This window comes from Macaca thibetana, chromosome 1 (assembly GCF_024542745.1).
Source record: "Macaca thibetana thibetana isolate TM-01 chromosome 1, ASM2454274v1, whole genome shotgun sequence".
NCBI lineage: Eukaryota > Metazoa > Chordata > Mammalia > Primates > Cercopithecidae > Macaca > Macaca thibetana.
The window spans coordinates 84221800-84249147 of NC_065578.1; the positions used below are offsets into that span (position 1 = coordinate 84221800).

The 27348-nt window shown below is 41.4% G+C and overlaps 2 protein-coding genes across 2 annotated transcripts in view; both read right to left on the bottom strand.

The window, feature by feature from the left end:
- The window catches only part of GNG5 (G protein subunit gamma 5), a 547759-nt gene that overhangs the window by 443768 nt on the left and 76643 nt on the right, over positions 1-27348 (bottom strand). The window lies entirely within an intron of this gene.
- Positions 1-27348, bottom strand: part of MCOLN2 (mucolipin TRP cation channel 2) — a 72710-nt gene that overhangs the window by 11997 nt on the left and 33365 nt on the right. Inside the window, exons 3-11 of the mRNA XM_050806133.1 lie at positions 24769-24942; positions 22355-22508; positions 14952-15036; positions 14751-14847; positions 9271-9370; positions 3268-3380; positions 1943-2092; positions 372-473; positions 142-264 (exon numbers count right to left, since the gene is read on the bottom strand). Of these exons, the coding sequence (XP_050662090.1) occupies positions 142-264; positions 372-473; positions 1943-2092; positions 3268-3380; positions 9271-9370; positions 14751-14847; positions 14952-15036; positions 22355-22508; positions 24769-24942 (1098 nt within the window). The remainder of the gene's footprint in view (positions 1-141; positions 265-371; positions 474-1942; positions 2093-3267; positions 3381-9270; positions 9371-14750; positions 14848-14951; positions 15037-22354; positions 22509-24768; positions 24943-27348) is intronic.

A 27348-nucleotide genomic window follows, 5' to 3' on the forward strand; every position in this document is an offset into this window, starting at 1 on the left:
AAGAAAATGGATACAAAGATACATGCTTACTGATGTCAAGGGTACGTGCTAGAGAAGACCAGGAAGCAAGTAAATGCTAGAAATCCATGTTCACGGGTCCCACGTGCCCCATGTGCAGAAGGAGGAATGTGTGCTACACACCTTGTCATGGTATGGTCCTAAGACAATCCAGCCACAGAATGTGTAACCCAGATAAATCATACCAGCACAAGCACAAAACCGAAGAACTTTTGGCAGTGAGGCCTGCATTGTTAAAATCAGCACCTGAAAAAAAGAATGAACAGAATGGGTGAAATGAAAACGTAGCTATTAGAACCCAAAGAATAAATGAGTCTCAACTGCAGTGGCACTACCCAGTGCCACATCCTTACATTATATGCCTGGAAATAACCCAGGTATCTGATGACTCCAACCCAAACCAAGAGCGTAGAGGTCCCAAGCAAAATGCTGCACAGATCATAGTTTGTGAGATTCTAAGGAATGAAAAAAGAGACAGAGAGAAATGAGTAAAATATTTGACTCCACTTAGCTTATTAACCTTACATTAAACCAATTAATAAAAAAAGAACTATCTGCCTTCCTATAGGTGATAGTGAGAGGTTTTTTTTAAAGAAAAAAAGAAAACAGATATAATTCCAAATATGTTTCTTGTTTTCTTTTAGTATTTCAACTGGTTGAACTAATTTTTTTTCCAAATAATACACTCAAATAGAAATTACATTTAGGTTGAACTCAATTTTTTTCCAAATAATACTCTCAAATAGAAATTGCATTTATCACTGACCTAGGCATTCGAGGATATAAATTAATGGTGTTTGTTAAGTACCAAACAATACAATTCAGCCACTTTTGAAAGAAAACTCCCACATGATTTGCTAACACAGCTCCAGCTCTCAGGAAATTCTAGGGCTAGTTGAAAAGACAAACACACAAACATGATTCTCATACAATATGCTAAATGCAGTGAAAGACACAATGCCTAGCTCATCACAGAGGGACACCACAGACACGACCCCAGAGCAAAGACGGGCCTGCAGGACAGGCTGGGAGGAAGCGCCACAGATAAGTGGACAAAGGCTGAACAAAGGTACAAAGCTGACAAGACATCCTACAGGGGCAGGGTCAGAGCAGGGGCAGGAGCAAGAGGCAGAGCTGGATGATGATGACCCCAGAGGCCATGCTGCCAAGGGAAGCTGCTTCATCCCAAAGTAGGCCCCAAGAGGTAGAAAGGATGGTAACAGCCGGATAGACACTTTCAGAAAAGTCCCTCTGACAGCTGTGTGAATGGATCTCAGAGGTATGAAGCAGAAGATGGGAAAGCTGGTGAGGAGACTGCTGCCACAGTTGACCAGAGAAGAAAAAGCCTGAAGAAAGCCAGAGGGAGCCAGGATAGGGGAGGAGTAGGCGTGTCAGGGTTAGGAGGTATGGCTGGTGGGACCTCTGACCAACAGCAGAGAGTGGACAGGAGAACAGTGTGGTGAAGGAGGAGTTGAGGCTTAGGTAGGAGATCAAATCAACTAAGTTATACAAAGGGTCAGGCTTTAGCAGGCAGTCTGACATTCCTGCCCTCACCCCATCTGTCAGAGCACCCAATGGTCACAGATCCTCCCCACAAGCTCTTGACATGCAGGTTCAGGGAAAGGACTGGTTTATGGATAAGCTGCTCCTTTTGCAACTTAAAAAGAAAAATGAGGCCCAAATAATCAATCTTCTCAAGCTTTGTCATTATTCTGGAGCTGTTGCCAAGTTTCGTTCCATGGAACATCGGCTTCCTTACTTTTCCTTCACGAGGAACCAAGTCAGGGGAGGCCTCACTTGTGCCAGTGTGAGAAAAGGGAAGACACGAGAATCAAAGTTGTCTCCAAAGGATCATATGTCTTAAGATGCTTGTGGCCGTCCAGGAGAAGATGAAGAACAGAGACTTTAAATGGGCTTCCCTCACCTTTGCTTTGATTTCCATTTTTAATATGGAGCCAATGATTGTCATTAGGTCGCTGATAATCACCAGGACATACCAGCCGTTGATGAACTTCCACTGGTCAGTGTCACACACAGGCCGCTTGTACTTCTCCAGGAAGAAATTTAGAAATCTCTAAGGCAAACATTTAAAGAAGTGTTTCTTATAAACCACACTGCCTTCTGGAAGGAGAAGGCAAGTGCAAAACAGTGCTCTCACCTGTAAAAGGACATGTCATTGCCTTTCCAACTTGCCAGATCCACCTCGAAAGTGGAGGTTATAGCACACACTTTCGCCCATAATCTGAGTAAGCATTCAATTGTCTGTGAAGTTACCTCAAATATGAAATATGTACACGGTAACTCCAGCAGGCTCTTGTCATAGCTAACATACAGTATGTTCCAAATACTTTTCATATTACCAACACATCCATTCTGATGACAACCCAATGAACCAGGTACTAGCAGATCTATCACCCAGAGAAGGGAACTGAGGCACTGAGAGGCTAAGCCAGGATCCATGTCCAGGCAGGCCGGCTCCAGAGTGCGTGCTCAAATATGAGCCCCATCACCTTGGCAGGGACAGGACCTTAACTTTGCATTCATAATATCAAGGAGATCGGGGAGCATGCAAGAGAGGTGGATATTTACAAAGGACATTGACAAAGGTCAGGATTAGGCAAAATCAAATGCAGACTACATCCCTGCTCCACAAATGGTACTCTGTGGACTTCCGATTTCCCCGCCCCCAGTGTGCATTTGTACACATGCCACAGTCAGAATAAGATATGTGGGGAGCAGAAGTATATATTCATAAGAGCCCTGAGGGTAAAAAGGCAAAATGAAACTCAAGGGAGAATTTTAAAACTATTTGAAAAACAGAATAAAGTATTTTATGCTTCATTATAATCCATTTACCATGCCTCCCTGTCAAAATGAACTCTGATTTGAAGACAAAAGATGAAACCCACACATGCTATTACTCTGTTCTTCAGATCACTCCTGAATTGAAGAGGGCCTCGTTATTCTGGAAACATTCAAAAGCCTGAGAGTTCACCACTGTGCGTCTGTACATATCAGCTCAGTTTTAAGCAGGATAATTATCTGATGCCACCTGACATACTCAGAGCCTTTACTCACTTCCTACACCTCAGGCTGATGAATGCCTCACAGGGGGCAACTACTCAGAGGAATCTAATTTAGTCAAAAGTCTCCAGAAAAGGCAGGTGGCACAACATCGGTGGTCCACTGCTTGAGCAAACTGAGGGTGCAGGCCAAGAGGGCAGGAAGAGAATGTGAACACGCTCTTACCTTCCGTAACCTTAGAGCAAGAACAATGGATCTTGTACACAGAATAAGAGATGCCAAGCAAATCACAATGACAAACGCATCAAACACCAGGACATACTGAGTGTTTTTCTGAGCTGAGGAATAAAAACAGAATTCAAATGTTAAACACGCCTTACCAGAGAATAATTTCCAAACAAAATGGCAGTGTGAAAAGAAGTTCAAACAATAAATGTTTTGTCTATTGTTAAAACAAAATGGTAAATATCAGAAACAAATCACACTGCATTCATTCAGAAGTACATATATAAGGCAAAACATTCCCTGATATAAAGCTATACATTTAAAAACATGTGAGCTGGGCCAGGCGCGGTGGCTCACGCCTGTAATCCCAGCACTTTGGGAGGCCGAGGTGGGTGGATCATGAGGTCAGGAGATCGAGACCATCCTGGCTAACACAGTGAAACCCCGTCTCTACTAAAAATACAAAAAAAATTAGCCGGGCATGGTGGTGGGTGCCTGTAGTCCCAGCTACTCAAGAGGCCAAGGCAGGAGAATGGCGTGAACCTGGGAGTCAGAGTTTGCAGTGAGCTGAGATCGTACCACTACACTCCAGCCCGGGTGACAGAGCGAGACTCCGTCTCAAAAAAAAAAAAAAAAAAAAAAAAAAAAGTGAGCTGCTAATAAATGCACTCAAATTGATATACAAATATTTACTGTAGAATAGAATTCAACAGAAAGTGATCCATTTGGGCTCCATTCAAAAAAAGGCAAAACTGCTGACATACTCTGAGTTCTTTCACATAAAAGCAGAGACATCCAGTTCACCATTAATAAGAGATCAAACAAATTAAACCACCACCACTGAGAATCCCCACTTCTGCTTCTCAACCTCACTGTGCACTTTCCCAGGACATAGTGCCAATCTTATAAGCCTTCTCCATACAGAGAGAAAATTGCTTCTTGGAACAGAAGCAAGGAGGGGAGTGGTAATCAGATTTTTGGTTTGGAGCACACAGCAGCAAGAAGAATGTACGGGAAGGAGATGAATCCAACCTTAGTTTCTCTCAGACTTCACAGTAGTGTCTCCGATCCCAGCCCGGCTCTCTCCTGCCTGCCCCCCGCCTTCTCCACCCTGCAGTCACACTGGTCTTCCTTCTCTCCTGCTCTCGCCTCAGGGACTTTGCACATGCTGATCCATCTGCCTGGAACAGCACTTCTCCACACACACAGCTCAGCTTATTTATTTTCAGGCTCAAGTTCCAAATGAAAAATCTCCCACCTCAGAAAATAATTCCTTAAATTCTCATCTCTATTAGCCCCCTCCTATATACTTTCATGGTTTTTGGTTACTACACATACCCAGAGCTCCTTTACTTTCCTCTGCACAACAAACACTGACCTTTCATTACATCTGCAAAGGCAGCACAGCACAGAGCACAGAGACAGTGTAGAATGGGCAAGAACATTATGAAAATTGGGAAAGAAAACGTGAAAATTATGCAAGTTCATATACAAAGAGCCCATGAAACAGCCAAGGAAAATAACAATAGCAAACACTCACAGCAGTTACTTATTTTATGATTCAGTGTCCATCTTCCCCATCAAGTGACAGGCTCTGTAAAGCAGGGCCCACAGGTAGTTGCTATGGTTTGAATTATCTGTCTCCTCCAAAACTCGTGTTGAAATTTAATCCCCAATATGACAGGATTGAGAGGGTGGGCCTTTAAGAGGTGATTGGGTCATGAGGTCTCTGCCCTCATAAATGGATTAATCCACTCATAGATTAATGGGTTATCAAGGGAATGGCTCTGGTGGCTTCATAAGAAGAGGAAGAGAGACTTGAGCTAGTATGCTCCCCCTCCTCACCATGTGATGCCCTGCACTGCCTTGGGACTCCACTGAGACTCCCAACCAGTAAGAAGGTCCTCACCAGAAGTGGTCCTCCGACTTTAGACTTCTCAGGTTCCAGAACTGAAAGAATGCATTTCTTTTCTTTATAAATTAGCCAGTTTCAGGCATTCTGTTATAAGTAACAGAAAACAGACTAAGACAGTAGTGTTGAATACAGCACCTGTGGCTAGTATAATGCTTCAGTATACTTACAAATAAATGAAGAGAATTGAGCAGAACATAAGACCACTGAATAATCTAAGTTAGAACTTATGATGGTCTGAGCTAAGTTGGGGCAGAGCAAAAGAGGGCACAGAATCGTAAGAGATGGAGAGAGTCATGGCCTGGTCTCTAACTGAAGTTGGGGAATAAGGAAGAAGGACAACCAAGAATGATTCCTGGTTCCCTGTCTTGGGTAAACCAAGTTTACTCTGGATATTCATGACAAGAGAGGACTATTCAGTGGCAGTTAAAGCCATGGGAGTGATGGCCCCTCAGAGAGACCACTGGGAAGGACAGCGGTCAGGGATGGGGAGCGACGTTTGAGAATTAGAAAAGGAGATGAGCTCAGGAATGGGATGGAGCAGAAAGGCCAGAGGAGAAGCAAATAAAACCAGGGACAGGTGACCTTCAGAGGAGAGACTGCGGTCAGAGTCCTCCACGGAAACCTCTGCAGAGACAGCGTTGAAGAGAAATGCCAGACTGTCTATGGACTTAATAATGCAAAGATGTGAGTGATACTGGCATGAGTGTCTGAGGGCAAAGCAGCTCCTACAGTGGGTGGTGAGCAGACAGCCAGCGTGGTAAATGCAACTCTCTGAGCAAATGATTTCATCTTACTAAGCTTCAGATGTGCCACCTACAAAATGGGGAGGGCAAGTGTACCCGTTCCTGAGGCTGTCATGAGAACCAGGTAGAACTGTCTATGTGAAGGGCTTGTTAGAATAGTGCCCAGTGCCTAGCACTTACATTTACCTTTAGCCATTTACAGTCAAGAAAGTTATCTTGAGGTATCATCTAATGGGTAGGTAAGAAAACAACTTAGCTCTAGCATAATGCAAGATTTTTCTTTCCCTTGGATCCATGGAATGGAGCAGAGGAAACATAGGCAGCTCTTGGGAAGATAAAACTGAAAATCTTATGAAATGCAAGGACAGCATCTAGTACTTTCCTTTCTGACATATAACTAGAACACAAATCTCCAAGGCAGCTTGTATTGGACCTTGTTTATAGATGGGAAAACAAGCAGGCTTAGAAACAGAAACCAGTCCTCCTAACAGAATCCAGTATAGGATTCTGTTTTTCTTTGAATTACTGAGAAGACTGGTTTGGTATGCTAAAAATATGTATTTTATGAACATCTTGGCCAGGCGTGGTGGCTCACGCCTGTAATCCCAGCGCTTTGGGAGGCCGAGGTGGGCGGGTCACAAGGTCAGGAGTTCGAGACCAGCCTGGCCAATATGATAAAACTCCATCTCTACTAAAAATACAAAAAATAGTCAGGTGTGGTGGTGTGTGCTTGTAGTCCCAGCTACTTGGGAGTCTGAGGCAGAAGAATCGCTTGAACCCAGGAGGTGGAGGTTGCAGTGAGACGAGATTGTGCCACTGCACTCCAGCCTGGGTGACAGAGCAAGACTCCATCTCAAAAAAAACCACAATCTGTATCACCCATCATTGGGGAATCCCGCCAAAGAGGAATCCCGCTAATTCCTCCCCAAGCTCCTCATCTCCAAATTCCTGTGTTTATGAAACCAAGTTAAATGAAGACATGGCACATTTAGAAAGGGGACTTGGGAGTCACAAAAGGCAGCACGAGGTTTGTATGTGAAAAAGGACATTCACCTGCATTTGCTTCAACATGGGTAATGACAAAGGAGAGAGGAGCCTGGGGGTTAGCGTGTGGGTGTGAATGAGCCTCTGAACTTTTAGAAATAGTGTAAGTGTCCCACCAGATGTCACCCTTGTCCTTGTCCACTTCCCCCAAAGCCAAGGCAATCTCAATCCACCAGACAGCTTCATATAGGGTTGAAAAAGTCCATTTCCTAAGATGGTTTCCAAACATAATTTTTTCAACGCTTTCACATCACATCATCTTATTTTAAATTCACATTCTCCTAGTGATAGAACCTGGTTTCTTAAGACACAGCTCTAGAAGAATATGTAAATCTTAAAGAGCTTTTACCCAATCGTCTAGGAGGCTTGTGTTTCTCCCCATTGGCCACAGGAGGGGGCTAGAGATACTCTCTTCTGAGCACAATCTAGGAAAACCCCTAATGTTGCAAGGAGGGCTGTAGGCAGAAGTGAAAAACTCACTGTTCTGGAAATGCATTTGACTGCCTAGTTTGGAAATTTCCATCATTTTGATCTTTATAATGATGTTCCAAATCATATATTTGACAAAGGTTAGTTTCTTTTCACAGAAAACTGCAACCTATACTTGGACCTAATTAGAAAATATGCCCTTGATCTCTGCGTGTCTGTAAGAGAGTGGTGTATGCTGGGGAATAGTAACCACTTTTTAATAGAAACCAAAACTATAATCGGAGGCTTAAGTCAGTCGGTGAAATTATTGAAACCAAAACTTCAAATCATCAGGACATATCATACATCTGAAAAGCAGCAGGCGACAGATCAAATATAACTTAAAACAACTCTAAAACAGGAGCCACAGGTATTTTACATTTTCTTTCATTCTGATAACCTGGTCAAAAGGAAAGTCATTTAAACAAAATTTGCAAAATAAAAAGTACTGAGCATCCATCATTAACATCATCCCAATTCTTTACTGAGCAAACGGAACAGGTTCCATAGGTAGCCCATTATATTTTATTTTATTTTAATTTTTTAAATTTATTTTACTTATTTTTGAGACAAAGTCTCACTCTGTTGCCCAGGCTGGAGTGCAGTGGTGTGATCTCGGCTCACTGCAGCCTCTGCCTCTCAGGTTCAAACAATTCTCCTGCCTTAGCCTCCCAAGTAGCTAGGATTACAGGTGCGTGTGCCACCATGCCCGGCTAATTTCTGTAATTTTAGTAGAGACAGGGTTTTGTCATGTTGACCAGGCTGATCTTGAACTCCTGGCATCAAGTGATCCATCTGCCTAGGCCTCCCAAAGTGCTGGGATTACAGGTGTGAGCCCCCATGCTCAGCAGTAGCCCATTTTAAACATGTGGATTAAGTGATATTTTCCCAGCGATGACTGAGTAAATGACTCAGCATTTGCAGCGGTTGCTCTCTGGGCTCTGGAGGCCCTGATCCTTCCCCACTGTCCAAGGCTCAGATCAAAGCATATCTTCTCCAAGAATCATTTCTTTTCCCACTCTGCCCCACTCAAACTTAACCTTTGTTTTTTTTCTCCTCATGCTTTTTGTATGTATACCCTTATTTCTCTCCATAACACATCACAGATTTTATTAGCATGTCAGTCTCCCTCACTCAGGCATTTTCTTCCTTTTCCCATAATGCCTAGCAATTAATATGTGCCAACTCTTGTGTTCAGTACTTTGCTTTATATACTAATTCATTTAATATTCAATATCCTGAAAGGTAAGTTTAGGCTGAGTATGCCTTATCCAGAATGATTTGGGACCAAAAATATCTCAGATTTCTTTTGATTTTGGAATACTCGCCTCATACTTACAGGTTGAGCATCCCAAATCCAAAAATTCAGAATCCAAAATGCTCCAATAAGCATTTCCTTTGAGCTTGGGTCATGTCAGTGCTCAAATGTCTCAAATTTCAGAGGATTGTGATTTCAGATTTTTCCGATTTGGGATGCTCAACCTATACTATTACTCTCATTTTACACAGAAAGATACTGAGACAGACAGGTTAAGTAATTTGTCCAAGATCACAGGCACAGTAAATAGAACTGGAACTGAAACCCAGGCAATCTGGCTCCAGAGCTAAGCTCCTAACCACTCAGTCATGCTACCTCTTCTAAGAGGTGTATAGTAAACATTTGCTGAATTAAACAAAAATACAAGGCTTTGGGATATTTTTTACAGAATCTAATGCTTAAGACGTGGTTTTCTTCCTATTACCACGCAAACAAACCATTTAAATACCCAAGCCCCAAAATAAAGTGTTAAAAATCATCTATAATCCCCATGGGCAAGTATATAGCATACTTACTAGATCCAAATATGTTCAAGTCTTTACATTCTTCAATTTTGGCATCACTGTCAAAATAGATTTTGATTTTGCCACTGTGAGCTTTATTGTCAAAGATAATCTGGAGACACAAATGTATAGAAAGATTACAACATAGAAGAAAGTATAACATGTTAGATCAACTCTGCTTAAAAAAAAAAAATCACTGGCATCCAAATAGTGTGCTGATCCAAGGAGAATTACACAGGCCAGCAAAATGGCTGACTAGAATTACTTGACATTCATTTCCTGCACCCCACCCCCATCACACACACACACACACACACACACACACACACACAGGGACCAAGATAATGAATAAACAACTATATTTTGACTGAAATCACTGAAGAAGTACACTGGAGAGCACCAGGGTAGCAGCAAAATCCTGTGGAGCATGAAAGCCCAGGACAGCAACACAGGAAGGGGAGCAAGGCACCTGGCCTCTGCCACACTGTCTCCCCAGCCAGGATCAGCTTAGAGCCAGGGGGATCTCTTTGGACAGGAAAACGTTAGGCTAGAGACTCCAGTGGTCCTCATTACGGCCACAGAATGCCAGCAGTCATTGCTGCAGGAGAGCCCTCCAGTCCTCACAGGCTTTGAATCCGGTTTGGAGAGGTGCTGGGAGTTCATGCAGCCATGTTGCCCCAGAGTGGAAGCACACATTGTGCGCACTCTTCACTTCTGTGACCTAAGCTGCTATGGCATGACGCCATTTAGAGACCAGATCGCAAACAGAGTGTGTTCTGCCCTGGGGGCCAGTACTCATTGTCTCTCTCCATTCCTGAAGTCCTGCCATTATTCCACCATGTTTACACGGGTGCATGCAACACCATGACCCTGGCTGCCCAGAGCCTAGACCTGATGGAACATCTGAGACCCTGACATCTGAATCCATGCAGCACCCATTCCTGCCCCTGACCCTGGAAACAGGCAGAACTGCACAGCAGGAAGCTACCAAACAGCTGGCTGGTGTGCTGTGCTTGTGCACACTTGGGCCACACAGTTGGCTATCTCTCCACACCCCACACAGGCCTGACAGCCAGTTCAGCAGTGACCTCACATCTCTAAAGAGCCTGCCTCACAGCCTACTGGCCCACCACAACCATGCACACCTGACCTGACAGCCAGCTGGGCAGCAATTGCCCCTACCCAGTTGAAGAGCCTGCCACACAGCCTGCTGCTTATTATGTATGCACATGTGCAGCCCAACAACCAATCTGGCATCCCTGCCTCCAGCAAAACTGTGCCATTGCTATTAAAAACTCCCTCAGCCTAGGCCACTGAGCCAATCACAGACATCACTGACAAGGAGCACAACTGAACAAACTGCATGGACACCACACTACTGAGTATGCCCAGAACCAAAGCCAATGCACTATAGTCAACCAACACTCTAGGGCCCATCTACAGGAAAAAGTCTATCCCTAGGAAAGCTATTCCATAAAATTGGAAAAAGCAACTATTTCACTAGATGCATAGATAACAATGTAGGGACACAAGAAACATGAAAAGGCAAGAAAACAGGACACCCAAAGGAATATAATAATTCTCAAGTAGCAGGACCCAAAGAAAATGCCTGAAAAATTCAAAATAATGATCTTAAGAAAGCTGAGTGAGATATAAGAGAATACAAGCAATTCAATAAAACCAGGAAAATAATTTATGATTTGATTGAGAAATTCAACAGAGAGACATAGCATAAAAAAGAACCAAACAGAAATCTTGGAGCTGAATAACTCAATGAGTGAAATAAAAAAATTACAATTGAGAACTTCAACAACAGACTACATCGAGCAAAGAAAAATGAATTTCTGACCGGGTACAGTGGCCAAGCCTGTAATCTCAGCACTTTGGAAGGCCAAGGCAGGTGGATCATTTGAGGTCAGGAGTTTGAGACCAGCCTGGCCAACATGGTGAAACAGCACCTCTAATAGAAAATACAAAATTAGCTGGGTGCGGTTCCAGGTGCCTGTAATCCCAGCTACTGGGGAGGCTGAGGCATGAGAATCACTTGAATCTAGGAGGTGGAGGTTGCAGTGAGCTGAGCTCACACCACTGCACTTCAGCCTGGGCAATAGATTGAGACTCTGTCTCAAAACAAATAAATAAATAAAATAAAAAGAATTTCTGAAATTGATGACGGGTCTTTTCAAATAACCCAGCTGAAAACTTCTCAAGTCTTGGGAGAGATATGAACATCCAGATCTAGGAAGCTCAAAGATCCCCAATTAGATTCACCCCAAAAAGATTCTCTCCAAGGCCCATTATAATCAATCTGTCAAAAGTCAAAGACAGAGATAATTCTAAAAGCTGCAAGTAGGCTGGGCGCAGTGGCTGATGCCTGTAATTCCAGCACTTTGGGAGGCCGAGGCAGGAAGATCACAAGGTCAGGAGATGGAGGCCATCCTGGCCAACATGGTGAAACCTCATCTCTACTAAAAATACAAAAAAATTAGCCGGGCATGGTGGCGGGTGCCTGTAGTCCCAGCTACTCGGGAGGCTGAGGCAGGAGAATGGCGTGAACCTAGGAGGCAGAGTTTGCAGTGAGCAGAGATGGTGCCACTGTACTCCAGCCTGGATGGCAGATGGAGACTCTGTCTCAAAAAAAAAAAAAAAAAAAAAAGCTGCAAGAGAAAAACATCAGGCCAGGAGAGAATGAGATGATATATTCAAAGGGTTTAAAGAAAAAAAAAAAAAAAAAAACCTGTCGTCAAGAATACTATATCCAGCAAAGCCATCCTTCAGAAATGAAGAAGAAATAAAGCCCTCCCCAAACAAGCAAAAGCTGAGGGAATTTTCACCACTAGACTAGCCTTTCAAGAAATGCTTGAGGGAGCACTAAAACTGGAAACAAACAATAATTGTGATCATGAAAACATGTGAAAGCATAAAACTCAACAGTACAGGTAAGTTTATAATCAAATTCAGAATACCCCAGTATTGGAATGGTGCTATATAAATCTCTCAGTCCTCTAGTATGAAGGTTTTAAGTCAAAATTGTAAAAAACAAACACAAGTACAATTAGAGGCTAAGGAACTCACAATAAAGACATAAATTAAGGCAACAAAGAGAATTATACCAATGAAAATGTTCACATCACAGGATTTCTTCACAACTTTCTGTTATTAATGAAACAAATATGATTAAAAGGGCTAATATGTGAAGTTTGACTAAATACAGGATATCAGATATCTGGTTCAGAGAACTCCTAGAGCAAAACAGACAAACAGTCCTAGGAATAAAAACCAAAATTAACTAATCTTTGAAAGAACACAATGATCTCATTTATTATTCTGAATTGAATTTAAAAACATTTCCTTCAATTTAGTTCTTTGGGTATGAAATTCTAGTTTTTGTTAGGCTAGAAATTATTTTTCTATTTGTTTCAAGAGCTACATATAATGCTTTCAGAAAGAACAAAGATTGCTCCAAGACTGCAGGCTGAACTTAAGATGTCCAAATGCCCTCAATCTTCTACCTTATGAAATTTAAATCAATCATTTAAATCATTTACAGTTTATAAGTGATATATGCCAAGTACTTATTAGGGTGAACACGTTAAGAAAACCAAAAAGTTCACTGGCAGAGCTTGGAGAGCGGATATGTAGATGATCAAATCCACATGCACCTGCCTGTCTCTGAACACAAGCCAAGTCTGCCCAAGAAGATCACACACTCAAACCAGAGGTTTGAGAATTAAACCATACCATCTTCATTTCTATACCTGTAAGTTATAACTAAACCTTCACTAGCACTGGCACTCAAGGTCTCTGTTTCCTCCAGGAGGGCCCCTAAAATGCTTTTCTCAAAGCAGATAGAAGTCCAAAGAACAAAATAAAAATGAAAAGCCAATATTTTTAAACCCACACTTCTGACCATATCATGACAAAGTCATCAATGACCTCATCCTTGCAGACCAAACTCCATGCTCCTCTCCTGCCCTTCCCTCATCCCTGCAGATGCTCCCAGTGCTCCTCTGGCCCACCCACCCCAGAGAGCTTGCAGCTGGAGACATTCTTCCTTATCACATATCACAATCAGTAGTTACTTTTATTTCATTTACTTGTTTTTCTGTTTCCCCCACTAGGCTGTAAGCTTTCCTGAGGGCCACTGTGCCTCTAGGGCATAGCAAAATGCCTGGTGCATAGTAAGGACTCATTAAGTATTTATTGATAGTTGAATGAAACACTCTTCTGAATTGCTAAAGGACAGTATATACAACTTTCAGCTAGGCATTCAGTTTAGTCCCTTAAGGAACAGGAAAGGGAGGGAGGGAGAAAAAGAAGGAAGGAGAGAAGGACAAAGAAAGAAAGTCTATGAAAATGAGAAGGCAGCTTACTTCCCCATAAAAGTGCACCATCTCTTCTACTATACATACATGCCCCCTCCCAAAATAAAAAGAGAAACAACTGCTACTTTGCAGACTGGTCTTCCCATCAGTGGAGCAGTTTATGCCTCGAGGTTTGAAAACATTTGCTACAACACTTGCAAAGACCTTCCTCTAAAGCTGGGAAGAGTACTATAGACATTTAAAACACCTTCATAAACAATTTTTTTTTTTTTTTTTTTTTTTTTTGAGACGGAATCTTGCTCTGTCGCCCAGGCTGGAATGCAGTGGCGCGATCTTGGCTCACTGCAAGTTCTGCCTCCCGGGATAACGCCATTCTCCCGCCTCAGCCTCCCTAGTAGCTGGGACTACAGGCGCCCACCACCACGCCCAGCTAATTTTTTTGTATTTTTAGTAGAGACGGGATTTCACCGTGTTAGCCAGGCTGGTCTCCATCTCCTGACCTCGTGATCCGCCTCTCGGCCTCCCAAAGTGCTGGGATTACAGGCATGACCCACTGCACCCGGCATAAACAATTTTAAAAATGTATTAGGACAGTAGAAAGTCAAAGCCAATTGTTTAAGCTCGTCTTTTCAATGTAGAAACTTAGTTTTTAAAAGTTGAAAAGGGCTTGCTTCATCTTCAGAAGTAATGGTCTCTGGATCAACAATACCATAATGAGGCTGGGCATGATGGCTCATGCCTGTAATCCCAGCACTTTGGGAGGCCTAGGTGGGCAGATCACTTGAGGCCAGAAGTTCGAGACCAGCCTGGCCAATGTGGCAAAACTCTGTCCTGTCTTTACTATTAATACAAATACAAAAAAGTTAGCCAGGTGTGGTGGCACATGCCTGTAATCCCACCTATTCGGGAGGCTGAGGCATGAAAACTGTTTGAATCTGGAAGGCAGAGATTGTAGTGAGCTGAGATCTCGCCACTGCACTCCAGCCTGTGTGACAGAGCGAGACTATGTCTCTGGAAAAAAAAAAAAAGTACCATATTGTATCACTACATCTGTTTTAAACACGACTGCATTTAACACATCTGTAGGCTGCTGCGTTTCATACCCTGCATCAACAAAAAGTGTAGGGAAAAATAAAAGGAAGTGGATAGTAAAACAAAGATACTTGCCGTATTCTGAAAGACATAACAGTCTGGTAACTCACGGGAATGAATTGTTTGTAGGTCAATGCCTTTAAGACGAAAGGAGATTTCAACCTGTAAGAGCCTGAATAAAATATATTGAAAGGTATAAATTGTCATAATCTTACTATACTATTATCCTTCTCCCACCCTCATTTCTTGGGGAATAACGCTTTAAAATGTATTTACCGATAAAATTCCAGTCTGAAGAATGATGAGTTCTTCCAGTCCGGAGGGTCCTTGGAAAGGTCCTGAAGGTCTAAGTGAACACAATCTAGGGCAATGAAAGAACAAGAAATGGTTGTTTCAGGCAGGAATTGGGTGCTAAAACTAGTGGGCAAAAGTGTGACAAGAAGCAGATTACTTAGGGAGTTTCAAAGTATCTCCCTAGAAAATACTTACCAATTATTCAGGAAAAATGAGAGTAACCTCACAGTGGAGAACCTGGCAGGCACCACAACTTTGATCACCAAGTGATCAAAGTTACATCACAATAATGAGATAAACAGACATGTACCTCCTGATACAATGAACTGAGAAGCATGACATCACTTGTGTGGTATTCCTGCCAAAAAATGTATAACCCCAATCTAGTCATGAAGAAACAGAAAAACCCAATGTGAGAGACGTTCTACTCTTTAAATGTATCAATATCATAAAAGTTAAACAAACAAAATCCAAGAAACTTTAGACTAAAAAGACTCGACATGACAACTAAATGCCAGATGTTATCCTGAATAGGATCCTGGAGTTGAGTGCAGTTTGCATTTTATGATAAAGAACATTAGGAAAATTTATGAAATGTGAATAGGGTTTATAGATTATAGTATTGTACTAATGTTAACTCATTATTTTGAGGACTGTATAGTGGTTGTGCAGGAGAATGTTCTCTTTTTGGGGAAATGCACACTGAAGTATTTAGGGGCAAAGGAACAGCATGTCTGCACCTCCAGGAGAAATGTTTATGCATAGAAAGAATGATCAAGCAAATGTGATAAAACGTTAGTACTGGCTAGGTGCGGTGGCTCACGCCTATAATCCCAGCTCTTTGGGAGGCCAGGGTGGGCAAATCATGAGGTTAGGAGTTCGAGACTAGTCTGACCAACATGGTGAAACCCTGTCTCTCTAAACATACAGAAATTAGCTGGGCATGGTGGTGGGCGCCTGTAATCCCAGCTACTCAAGAGGCTGAGGCAGGAGAATTGCTTGAACCTGGGAGGCGGAGGTTACAGTGAGCCGAGATCACACCACTGCACTCCAGCCTGGGTGACAAGAGCAAAACTCCATCTCCAAAAAAAAAAAAAAAAAAGTTAGTATTGGGGAAATCTGGATGAAGGGTACACAGGCAATTTTTGTGCTATTTTGTAACTTTTCTGGTAAGTCTGGCACTTTTTCAAAGTAAAAAAAATAAAGAGAAAGAAAAAGAACACAGGTTGTATTCAAGTAAAAACAAATTATGAGCTGTAACTGATAGAAGAATGAGTCCAAGAACCTCACATAAAAATTAGTCTCATTATTGTGTAGGCTAACACCCTCGTTTTACAAAGCAGGAAACAAGGAGCTCTAAAGACAAGCACCTTTCAAGGCCACAGAAACCTAGTGACAGAATTGGTATGAAACCAGCATGGGTGACCCTCGCCCAGGCTGTTGCTGCCCCTTCCATGCTGACTTTGAAATGGAAAAGTCGGGGCCTTGTGCAGTTGGGGCCTTGTGCAGTGCCTGGCACCTAGTAGGTGTCCATGAATCTTGGAAAACTCACTGGCTGATTCTTTAAAAGCGTTATTCCATAACTGCAACTCTTCATTTGCCTATTTATCCTTCCAACTAGAGTATAAGGTCTTTGAGATCAAGAGCACAACTTTGTTGCACCTTGCTAAACACCCACTGCCTAGCATCTAGCTGGCACTCAAAATATGTCCTGATACACGGGATACACTTATGTTTACTGAAAATTAGATGTCCTGAGCCAAAAACAGGGCCCAGAGCTGAACAGACAACTCAATAGAGATAATATTTTTAAAAGACATTTGCAGACAGTATGTCTCCCTGTGTTTGGCAGATGGAGTATTAGTGTCAGAAAACAATTCAATGTTGGTTTTCCTGATTAGACCTTAATGAGTACAGTGAGGGCAGTTGGTCAAAAGAAACTTGTTTTTAGGGAGGAAAAGACTGATGATAGAAATAGCGAAAACATATTGGGCACTTAACTCCATACCAGACACTGTGTTGGACTTTATATATTATCTCAATTAATGCATCATCCTATTTAATCTTCAAAGCAATCTTGTGTGATAGGCACTATTACTGTTATTTCACAAATGAACAAACCAAGGTCCAGAGAGGCCAAGAAACTTCCTCAAGGTCATACAGGTAGCTACTCGCTATCCAAAAGTTAAATCTACTTGTGCTTGGTTCTAGAGCCTGAGCTCTACCAGTGCACTGAGGAGGTTGACCTCTGAGCACATATTTTAGAAGAATATCAAAGACCCAGGCTCCGTACTCAACTCATTCATTTATTCGGTAAATATTTGCTGAAAGCCAGGCACTGTGCTAGGCACTGAAGCTAAAGCAATGAACAAGACAGACACGGTCACCATCTTCATGGAGCTCACATTCTAGTGGGGGAAATAACAATAAGCAAAAATATATACAAGATAATTTCACAGTGTGAGAAGTACTTTGAAGATAAAGTGAACAAGAATAACTAAAAGGGTGATATGGATTGGCTGTGTCCCCATCCAAATCTCGTCTTGAATTGTAGTTTCCATAATCCCCACATGTCGTGGGAGGGACCCAGTAGGAGGTAATTGAATCATGGGGGCAGTTACCCCCATGCTGCTATTCTTGTGATAATGGGTGAGTTCTCATGAGATCTGATGGTTTTATAAGAGGCTTTCCTCACTTTGCTCTGCACTTCTCCCTCCTGCCACCATGTGAAGAAGGATGTGTTTGCTTCCCCTTCCACCATGACTGTGAGTTTCCTGAGGCCTCCCCAGCCCTGCAGAACTGTGAGTCAATTAAACCTCTTTCCTTTATAAATTACCCAGTCTTGGGTATGTCTTTATTAGCAGCATGAGAACAGACTAATACAGAGGGAGAGTCCACCTTAGGAAAGATAGTTAGGGAATGACTTTAAAGGTGCAAAAGATGTTTGAACTGAAACCTTTTTCCTAAAAGGAAAAAGAACCAGCTATGCATAGATCCAAATAGGAAAAAAAAAAAAAAAAAAAAAAAAAAAAAATCAAGCACTAAGGCCTCCAAGCAAGAAAGAGCCTGGCTTGCTCAACAAATAGAAAGGATGCTACAACAGAAATGTGAGGACAGGGGTCTGGAGAGGCAGGCAGGAGGTTAGTTTCTAAAAGGACTTGTGGATTTTATTCTAAATGGGATGGGAAGCCACTAATGATTTTTAAGCCTGGAAGAGGTATGACCTGATTTACCACTGCAGTTTCTGCAGGGCAGGGAAAAGGCTGGTGGAGGCAAGACCAGAAGCAGGGAGACCATCTAAGCAAGTAGTGGCTTGGATGACAATGGTGGCAGTGAAAATGGGGAAACTGACAACTTCAAGTACAGGGCTTGAATAACCAAGGTTATTACAGTATGATATGAAAATGTTGGTATCACTTTCAAAATCGGGAAGTCTAAGAAAGAAACAGCTTGGGCCACAGGGTAGGTAGGGAGATGGGGGAGGCTAAAAGTGTTCTGTTTTAGACACAGCAGTTTTGAAATTCCTATTAGGCAACACAGCGGAGTTGTCAGATAGTCAGTTGGATATATGAGGAGCGTGGAGCTCAGGGAAGTTTGGATTTGAGATGCAAATTTGGGTACACCTTTCTAGAGAAAGGGCACAACTCCCCAGAAACTGAAAGGAGTGTGTCCCGCTGCTCTGGTGAGGGTTTTAACTGTGGCCTCACCTCTGTACTCCTTTGTAACACAAGGGTGAAAAGAAGTGGAAGGAAGTTATGCAAGAAGCTTTGAAGACATGATGGCAAGAAGATGAGGGTGTTCTTTCTATCTGGCACACTTCTCCAGTAAGCATCAGCTGGACACAGGGATGGAAGAGGCTGGGGACTAATGGTGATTGAGTGGACCCAGTTGAGAAGGGAGAAGAGGCAAGCATTCTGACAGATTTGTAATGTGATATTGAGGCACAAAGATTTTGAAGTAGGATCCAGAAGGCACTGAAGGCAGGAGATGGTGATGGACAGTGAAGAATTGGATGAAGTCAGTAAAAAAGATGTCTATGTGAAGTCAAAGATCTTTAGTTGGAGATCACTGAACCAGTGCTTCAAACATTTAACGTGTGTGAACCACTTGGGGAGCTTGCTGCTAAGAAGCACTTTTGGATTCAGAGACTCTAGGGCATGGCCTGAGATTCTGCATTTCTCATAAACTCCCAGCTGATGCCCATGTTGCTGGGTTTTCAGTAGGAAAGGCCTACTGTCACTAAATCATTACATGACTTAGTTGCTTACCTTGACTGAGCATCAGTTTCCTCAACTGTAAAGGTCAAAATGATGATATTTAAGGTCCTCCTACCTCTAACATTCTTATTCTAAGGTGAAGTTAAAAAAAAAAAAAGTTAAACTGATCTGAATAAACAACTATATTCTGAAAGAAGAAACATGTTCAAGCTCTCTGTGCCACACACTGTTGTAGGCCTTTTTCTCCTGTATTTCATTTATTCTAAGATGCAACTTTTTTTGCTTTTAAGCATCTCTAAAGCAGATGAGTCTTTCAAAAAAATGGCATCTTAGATTCACAGAAATTGAACAGAATTCTGTTAGTTAATTTTACACTATTCGTAAAATTTGCCTTATAAAAGTCTGTTTGGTTGTTCAAATTTTGTGTGATTTTGTAATTATAGGGTTACACTTTGTTTAAATATTCATTCAGAACTCTCTGAAGTCTGGCTGACTTTCCACTTATAGCCATTGCTGCCGAGGCCGCCAAGCACATGGTAGCAACAAAACTGAGTTTGTTCGTTTTGTGTTGTTTTTTCAAGATAGCAAAAGCCCTAAGTAAAACATCAAACTTCAAGCAGAATAAACTGATATCTACAGTAACAGCCTCATAACTCAAATGAATATGAATCTCACAGAATACTCCAGCCAAAGAAATAATCCTTTCAGGGGGAGGGTAGATTCCTGCTGTTCCTAAAACAGCAGGAAAAATGATGAAATGGTCATAATGTCTCATGCTAAGAACATGTGGAAAAGAATATAAGACACTCAAAAATTGTATTACAGAAAATGAAACACTATATTAAAATGTTAGTTACTCAAATGTTATTTTTTTTTTTTCGAGAAGGAATTTCGCTCTTGTTGCCCAGGCTGGAGTGCGATGGATGGTGCAATCTTGGCTCACCGCAGCCTCTGCCTCCTGGGTTCAAGCAATTCTCCTGCCTCAGCCTCCCGAGTAGCTGGGATTACAGGCATGTGCCACCACGCCTGGATAATTTTGTAATTTTAGTAGAGATGGGGTGCCTCCATGTTGGTCAGGCTGGTCTCGAACTCCCAACCTCAGGTAATCCGCCCGCCTTGGCCTCCCAAAGTGCTGGGATTAAGGGCGTGAGCCACTGCGCCCAGCCAAACATTTTTTTGACAGGATTCATAACAGTCCTCCCAATGAGGCTGACCTGGAAAGCTGTAGTTCTCGAGGCAGAACCAGGAGGGATATATCCATTAGCATAAATTAAGGGAAACACTAATCTTGATCTACACAATCAGCTGTGCAGCTAAATATAAGCCTGCCAGGAAAGCTGGGCGTGTAGGCAAATATCTGTGTTTAGAACACTGAAGGATGATTCCCATAATAGTAAAGATAGTGCAAAATTCATAAGTAGTTAATCTGGAACAGCTTCTGCTAATTCACCTACATCAACTACAGTGCCAAATGAATGAAGTCAAACTCAATCTTATTTGTATCTGCAGGCTTCCTTCAACATATCCAAGGAAAGAAGGCCTAAAATCTAGTATCACATATTTGAAGAATCTTCATTATACCTTTTGGGTATGTCAGAAGATTCTCTTTGACAAGTTATATTTAATAAGTCAAAGAATACAATTAACATATTTAAGCAATTTCTGTTAAAATAAACTCATTAATAACCAACCTCTGTCCATTTAGTTAAACATAGTCCATATTCTGAGCGCAATGAAATGAACAAGGGAAAGACTGCCCAATGGGCAGGAAATAAATCCTGCTTTCCAGCATTGCCAGTGCTATCTAGCCACTGGTATGACTTTGGTCACATTTCTTTAATCAATTTTCCAAGAAAAATCAATTGAGAAAAACAGTATATGAATCACTGGGAAACCACTGTATGGTACATCCAATTAGAGTCACATATTTGTAAAAGGACAAGGGACAGATGGCTTACTTGAAACAGAGGGTAACAGGACAAGTCCTCCTGTCACAGTTACTGGAATCATCTACAGGGAAGAGCATAGCTGACCACCCAGGTAAAAGATTAAAACAGGATTAGCCCCTGTAGGTGGACTACCAAATAGATCTCAAGTTAGCAGAAGCTTCCAGGGAGATAAGACAAGTGACAAGTGACATTTCAATGTTGCCAGCTACAGAACCAGGTAACTCTCCTCTAGATGGTCTCTGAAAGCACCGTGGGAGCCAGATACCACATGTGCTGGCTTATGGGCTGGTTCTTTCAGAGTCAAGAGCACATGACACATTTACTCACGAAGAGATTCTGAGTGGGCAGCCTATAGAAACATTAAAACCTCTGTCTCATAGGGTATTCTCCTGTTGTGTCATCAAGGCACCTTAAGATCAGATTATAGGAAGTACGATCAAATGAACTCAACAATGTGAAACTCTAATTTTAATAAAAGTATTCTAAATTTAAACTGCTGTTAGAATCCCTACTCCTGAACTGTTAGTACTTGAGGAGCCACAACTGATTAATCTTTGCAACCCCAGCACATAAAACTGAGTGCTGGACATGATGACTACACACCAGAGGTTTGTTGAGTGAATAACAAAACAATAAAATAATAAAACAATATTAAAAAAAAAACACAAAAAGTCTTAAGCCAAACACCTCGCATTTACATACAGTATGCTCTTAAATGCTTAACAAAATAGCACAAAACAATTCGACTTGATTAGCCATTAACTTGTTGCCAAGGGATCTCCTAAGAGAGAAAATGAGTTATTAATCACAATTCACCTTTGAAGAGCATTTCTGTATTTTACAAATAATAAAAACAAGTGTGCAAAGCATCTTTACATATATTATTTCATTTAACACATACAGACCATTTTTTCAAAAAGCCTAATCATCCCCTCCTAGGGGAAAAAACCCCAAAAACAGGACCTGTGAATATACCCCAAAACCAACTATCTTTTGAGTTGCTCCAAATAGATCCACAAATGCTGTCCCTGTCCCATCGCCACAACCCCACAGTTTCCTGAGCCAAAGCCCCTCTGCAGGCCAATGTTGGAGTGTCAGCCCCTGACAGGTTAGCTGTCACTAAAGCAATGTTGTTCCATGTGGGTTGCTAGCACATGAGGGCATTTTTGCTCTTACCACAAGACGATAAAGGCACATCATGAAATTATCACTGCATTACCGAGCTCAATGTCGTTGTCAATATTCAGTGTCTCATTAGAAGGAAACATGGTCCCTTTCTTGTAATGCTGCTTACAGACTTTTAAGCCAATTCTATTGTCTTCATTTTCTCCATAACCAAGGGTCCCCAGGGTAATGTCCTTTAGCTGATGATACTATTAAAAAATAGTCAAATAAAAACCACATATGACCTTTTAAAACTTTGATCAGAGGTTATAGCATATAGAATGTACTTTTAGTTACTTTGTATTGCTTACATCATGTCCCTCAATAGAACTTCCCGATTTAAAATACTACAAAGAAATCTTCTCAGGTTGTTCAGCAAGACACTGCCTCACAGAACTCGAAACTAAACATGGTGATGGACGGCTCCCACCTCACTCAAGCAAAGCCAAGGTCCTGCCTTATCTCTAGGACCTCATCTCCTACTCCAGTTCCTTGGCTCCCCCGCCCCGCCGCAAAGCTGCACTGGCCTCCAGGCACTTCCTGGAGCTCACATGCCTATTTTTGCCTCTGGCCTTTGCTGTTCCCTCTGCCTGGAGACCCATGTACATAGCCACTGGGTTTACTCACTCCTTCAGCTCTCAATTCCACACCTCAATGAGGCCTTCCCTCCCTAAGCCAAGGAAAATTGCAAACATACATCAAAACATCACATTGTACCCCATAACTATAAACTGGGTACAATTATGCCCTGTCAAAGAAAAATAAAATAAATGCAGTAAAAAATAAATAAAGAAAGAAAATCACAAACATCTATCACCACACCCAGGCACTTCACATCTCCTTCCCTGCTTTACTCCTTAGCAGTTATTACTTTCTAACATCTACTGAGGACATGAGCCATCCATACTCCACAGCTTACATCAATGACTAACATGAACCAACATTAGCTTACCTGAGCTTACGTTAACATGGCTTTACTGTTGGCTATCTGCACTAATAGGGCTTTACTAGTTCTGTCTTCATTAATATGATTTTACTATTGCTGAAAATTTTTGCCCTGGACCATAAAAGTCCCTGTATTATTTCAGGAACATCCAAAAAAACTCATTGAAATAGGTATCAATTGGAAGATTTTGTCTGAAAACAACTCCAAGATTGTTTGAAACTGCCTCCCCAATCCTCACCTTGCCATGTTCATCAGTCCTAAATTATTATATCATCATCCTTACCTAATTCTAATCAAGCTCCCCTCACATTAAAGAACTCCCTCCTTACCAAAGGCAATATGGCATCTGATCAATACAGCATCTCCCTTACCACTCTAAGTAATAAGCTCAGCTTTGCTCATCAACATGTTTTTTGTGTGGTGTTCTCAGGGAGCCAGCATTTGATACTATACATTTCACTTCTTTTTGTCTAACTCTTCCTTCTAGAATCAAGCTCTATAAAGGAAGGTGTTTTGTCTGTGTTATTCACTGCTGCATCCTCAATGTCTGGAATAACACCTGCTACATATTAGATACTTCAATATTTTTTGAATGAACGGAAAAGAACAGGAACAGTTTCTCTTTCCTAAATTATTTCTTCAAGTCTACAAATCTGCTTTCTCAGACCTGTCTACATACAACTATTTTATGTTCCATATTCTTGAGATTCAGCTAGGGTTATTAATGCTAAAACATCACAATTAAGGCCACAGAATCCCTGATTGTTTATTTATTTATTTTATTATTTATTTATGTATTTATTTCTGTAGAGATGGGGTTTCACAATGTTGTCTAGACTGGTCTCAAACTCCTGGACTCAAAGGATCAACCCACTTTAGCCTCCCAGAGTGCTGGGATTACAGGCATGAGTCACCACGCCAGGCTGGAATCTTTGATTTTATTACTAAGCTTTCATCAAGCCTTCTGAGATTAAAAATCTACTCTTGCTATTTGATCTGGGGTAATTTTCCAAAAGCAGTAGGTATGAAGTGATAAATTAAAAAGATAAATCTTTTTTTAAAAGTCAAAATAGGAAACTCTTTTGTGTAGAAATGTAGCTTCAGAGGCCTGTAATCCCAGCACTTTGGGAGGCCAAGGTGGGCGGATCATGAGGTCAGGAAATCAAGACCATCCTGGCTAACACAGTGAAACCCCGTCTCTACTAAATACACAAAAAATTAGCTGGGCATGGTGGCGGGCGCCTGTAGTCCCAGCTACTCGGGAGGCTGAGGCAGGAGAATGACGTGAACCCTGGAGGCGGAGCTTGCAGTGCACTCCAGCCTCGGCAACAGAGGGAGACTCTGTCTCAAAAAAAAAAAAAAAAAGAAATGTAGCTTCAGAAATAGCAATAAACATTTTTTGGCAGACTGCAAAACTTACATTAGAATATTTTAACATATGTATAATTTTTGTTTGTTTGCTAAGACAAGGCCACGTATCAATACATTGTTAAAGTATAGGTCATTCACAACAAAACACTTGCCTGATTAATAGCAAAAAAGATGCTCTCATAGGCATCCTCCTGAGTATATACACTGCAGCTGTAGTCATCTTCATCTGTACCAGAATATCCTTTCAAAAACAAGTGCTTAAAAGCAACAGTGTTATCTTCTTTGAAAGCAACCACCAGCTGGTTACTTAAACCAAAACGAACAAGCTAAAAAATAAAATAAAATAGAAATACATGAAATATACCATTTATCAGGGGAGGCAAATGTCTTCTCACTATCATCAACAATTACCTATAAACATCAGAAAAGAATATCAATTTTTTTGGTTTATACTAATAGCATCAATGTCAAAACACAAGTCCCACAGAAGAATAACCTCATCAAGCTACACCAGCAATTCAAAGTAGCATAAAATTAGAAGAGATTACTGCTCCCAATGACTAGTGACCCTACTGGCCTTTAATTAAGAAAGAAAGAATCCAAATCAGCTAAGTCTCAATCCATTTTTCTCATACTTGCATTTCAAGTTAATTGTTTTCAAAATCGATTACTTAGTAAAGCAGTAACTCATCGTATTGATTTGAGATTTAGAAATTGGCTGGGTGCGGTGGCTCAAGCCTGTAATCCCAGCACTTTGGGAGGCCGAGGCAGGCGGATCACGAGGTCAGGTGATCAACACCATCCTGGCTAACATGGTGAAACCCTGTCTCTACTAAAAAATACAAAAAACTAGCTGGGCGAGGTGGCGGGCACCTGTAGTCCCAGCTACTCAGGAGGCTGAGCCAGGAGAATGGCTTAAACTCGGGAGGTGGAGCTTGCAGTGAGCTGAGATCCGGCCACTGCACTCCAGCCGGGGCGACAGAGCGAGACTCCGTCTCAAAAAAAAAAAAAAAAGATTTAGAAATTGTAGTATTTTTTAAAATCACAGCTATGTTTTACATATGTCTTTTAAAAGTGTTTTTTGAAAAGTAGCCTACATAAATACTTACTTCAGCTAGGAGGTAATAGTTGTCAAAAGAATTCAATTAATTCAGCTCTGTAAGAATTCTTGTATAAAATTTACACCTGAGAGTTTCCCTCACCAAATTCTACAGTAATCAAAGCACATGAAAGAATAACAGAGCATGCTTTACTTGTATGATGTCAAACCCATTCACTGTCACCAAGCATCCACCTACTCCTGAAAAATGCCCACTTATTCTCCCTTTCATTGTCATTGTATTCTGGCAGAATTTAGGCACCCAAGGGTTCTCTTCACCAGAAGTGAAAGTTTTCTTCTTGGAACCCAAAAATGGAGGAAATTAACACCAAAAGTTTACAAAAAACCTAGGAAACTACACACACAGCTACACAAATACCCCATCATGCACGCACTCCCACATGCACAAGCGTACATTCACATTCTCTCACATGCATGCACTCTTATTCGTGTCTTCTCTGTCTCTCTTACATACACACACAGGCAGTGCTGGTAGTCAAATCTCTATAAGCCCTGTCCCACACACCTCTCCCCACCTCCCTAAGTGATCTCTTCAGCTGCCTTATAAAACAATGAGACTAGAAGGTTTGCCCCAAGTCCTCACTCAACTAAGCCACCAAATTTTGGGACTGTTTTCTTCATATGTAAAATTAGCAAGTGTAACTAGATGACACTGACAGTTCTGTTATTTGTTGTCATTCCATGGTTCAATATGATACATCTAAACAATAATATACAAGACACAATTCTGAACAATTCAGATAAAACTAATGTTAATTTAGCAGGGTGAGGTGGTCTGTGGCTGTAGTCCCAGCTGCTTGGGAGGCCGAGGTGGGAGGATCACTTAAGCCCAGGAGTTCAAGGCTAGCCTTGGCAATATAGCAAGACCTGTCTCTAAAAAAATAAAGTAAAATAGCTAATACTAATTTGCATATGCAAACAACATATAGGCATAAGGTTTTTTTCATGGTTTACATTTTTTAGCTTTTATATTTTGTCGTTTTAAAAAATACTAAACAATTAGGAAAAATAGTCACCATTTTCAGCAATTATTATATGCCAGGTACTGTGCTAACCGCTTTACATGCAGTGTCTCCTTTACTCCAAGTGGTCTATGAAATGTTACTACTGTTATTCCATTTTACGTATGTGGAACCTGAGATTTAGCTTCATTAAATTGCCTAAGTCACCTAACCAGAATGGAAGCCAAGTCTAATTCCAACATCATCTGTGTTATGCTACAAAAACAACTTCCTTCTGCTGAAACAGTTTTTTGGGATGCTTCTTCTAACAAATTTAAGTGCTAGCTTTTCAAAATTAGGAAAGGCAACTATCACTTGAGAATGTACACAGATGCTACTGTTCAGCATTTGAGACTCACCATGTCACATTCCTCAAATGCCATGTCAAAGGACTGTGCAACTGCTAAAACTCAGCTATTCTAAGGAAAACATCAGATAAGAAGTCCCACATCATCTAACTTGTGCTGAAAATTAAGCAACAGAAGGTTATAAGTTCTTCTAAGCATGTGATTTCTGTCAATGGTGCCTGTAGGAGAAGCCAGAAAAGGTCATGTTGCTCTTGAAAGGTAAAATGTAAACCAGGGAAACAACACACACGATTGCTTCGAAGT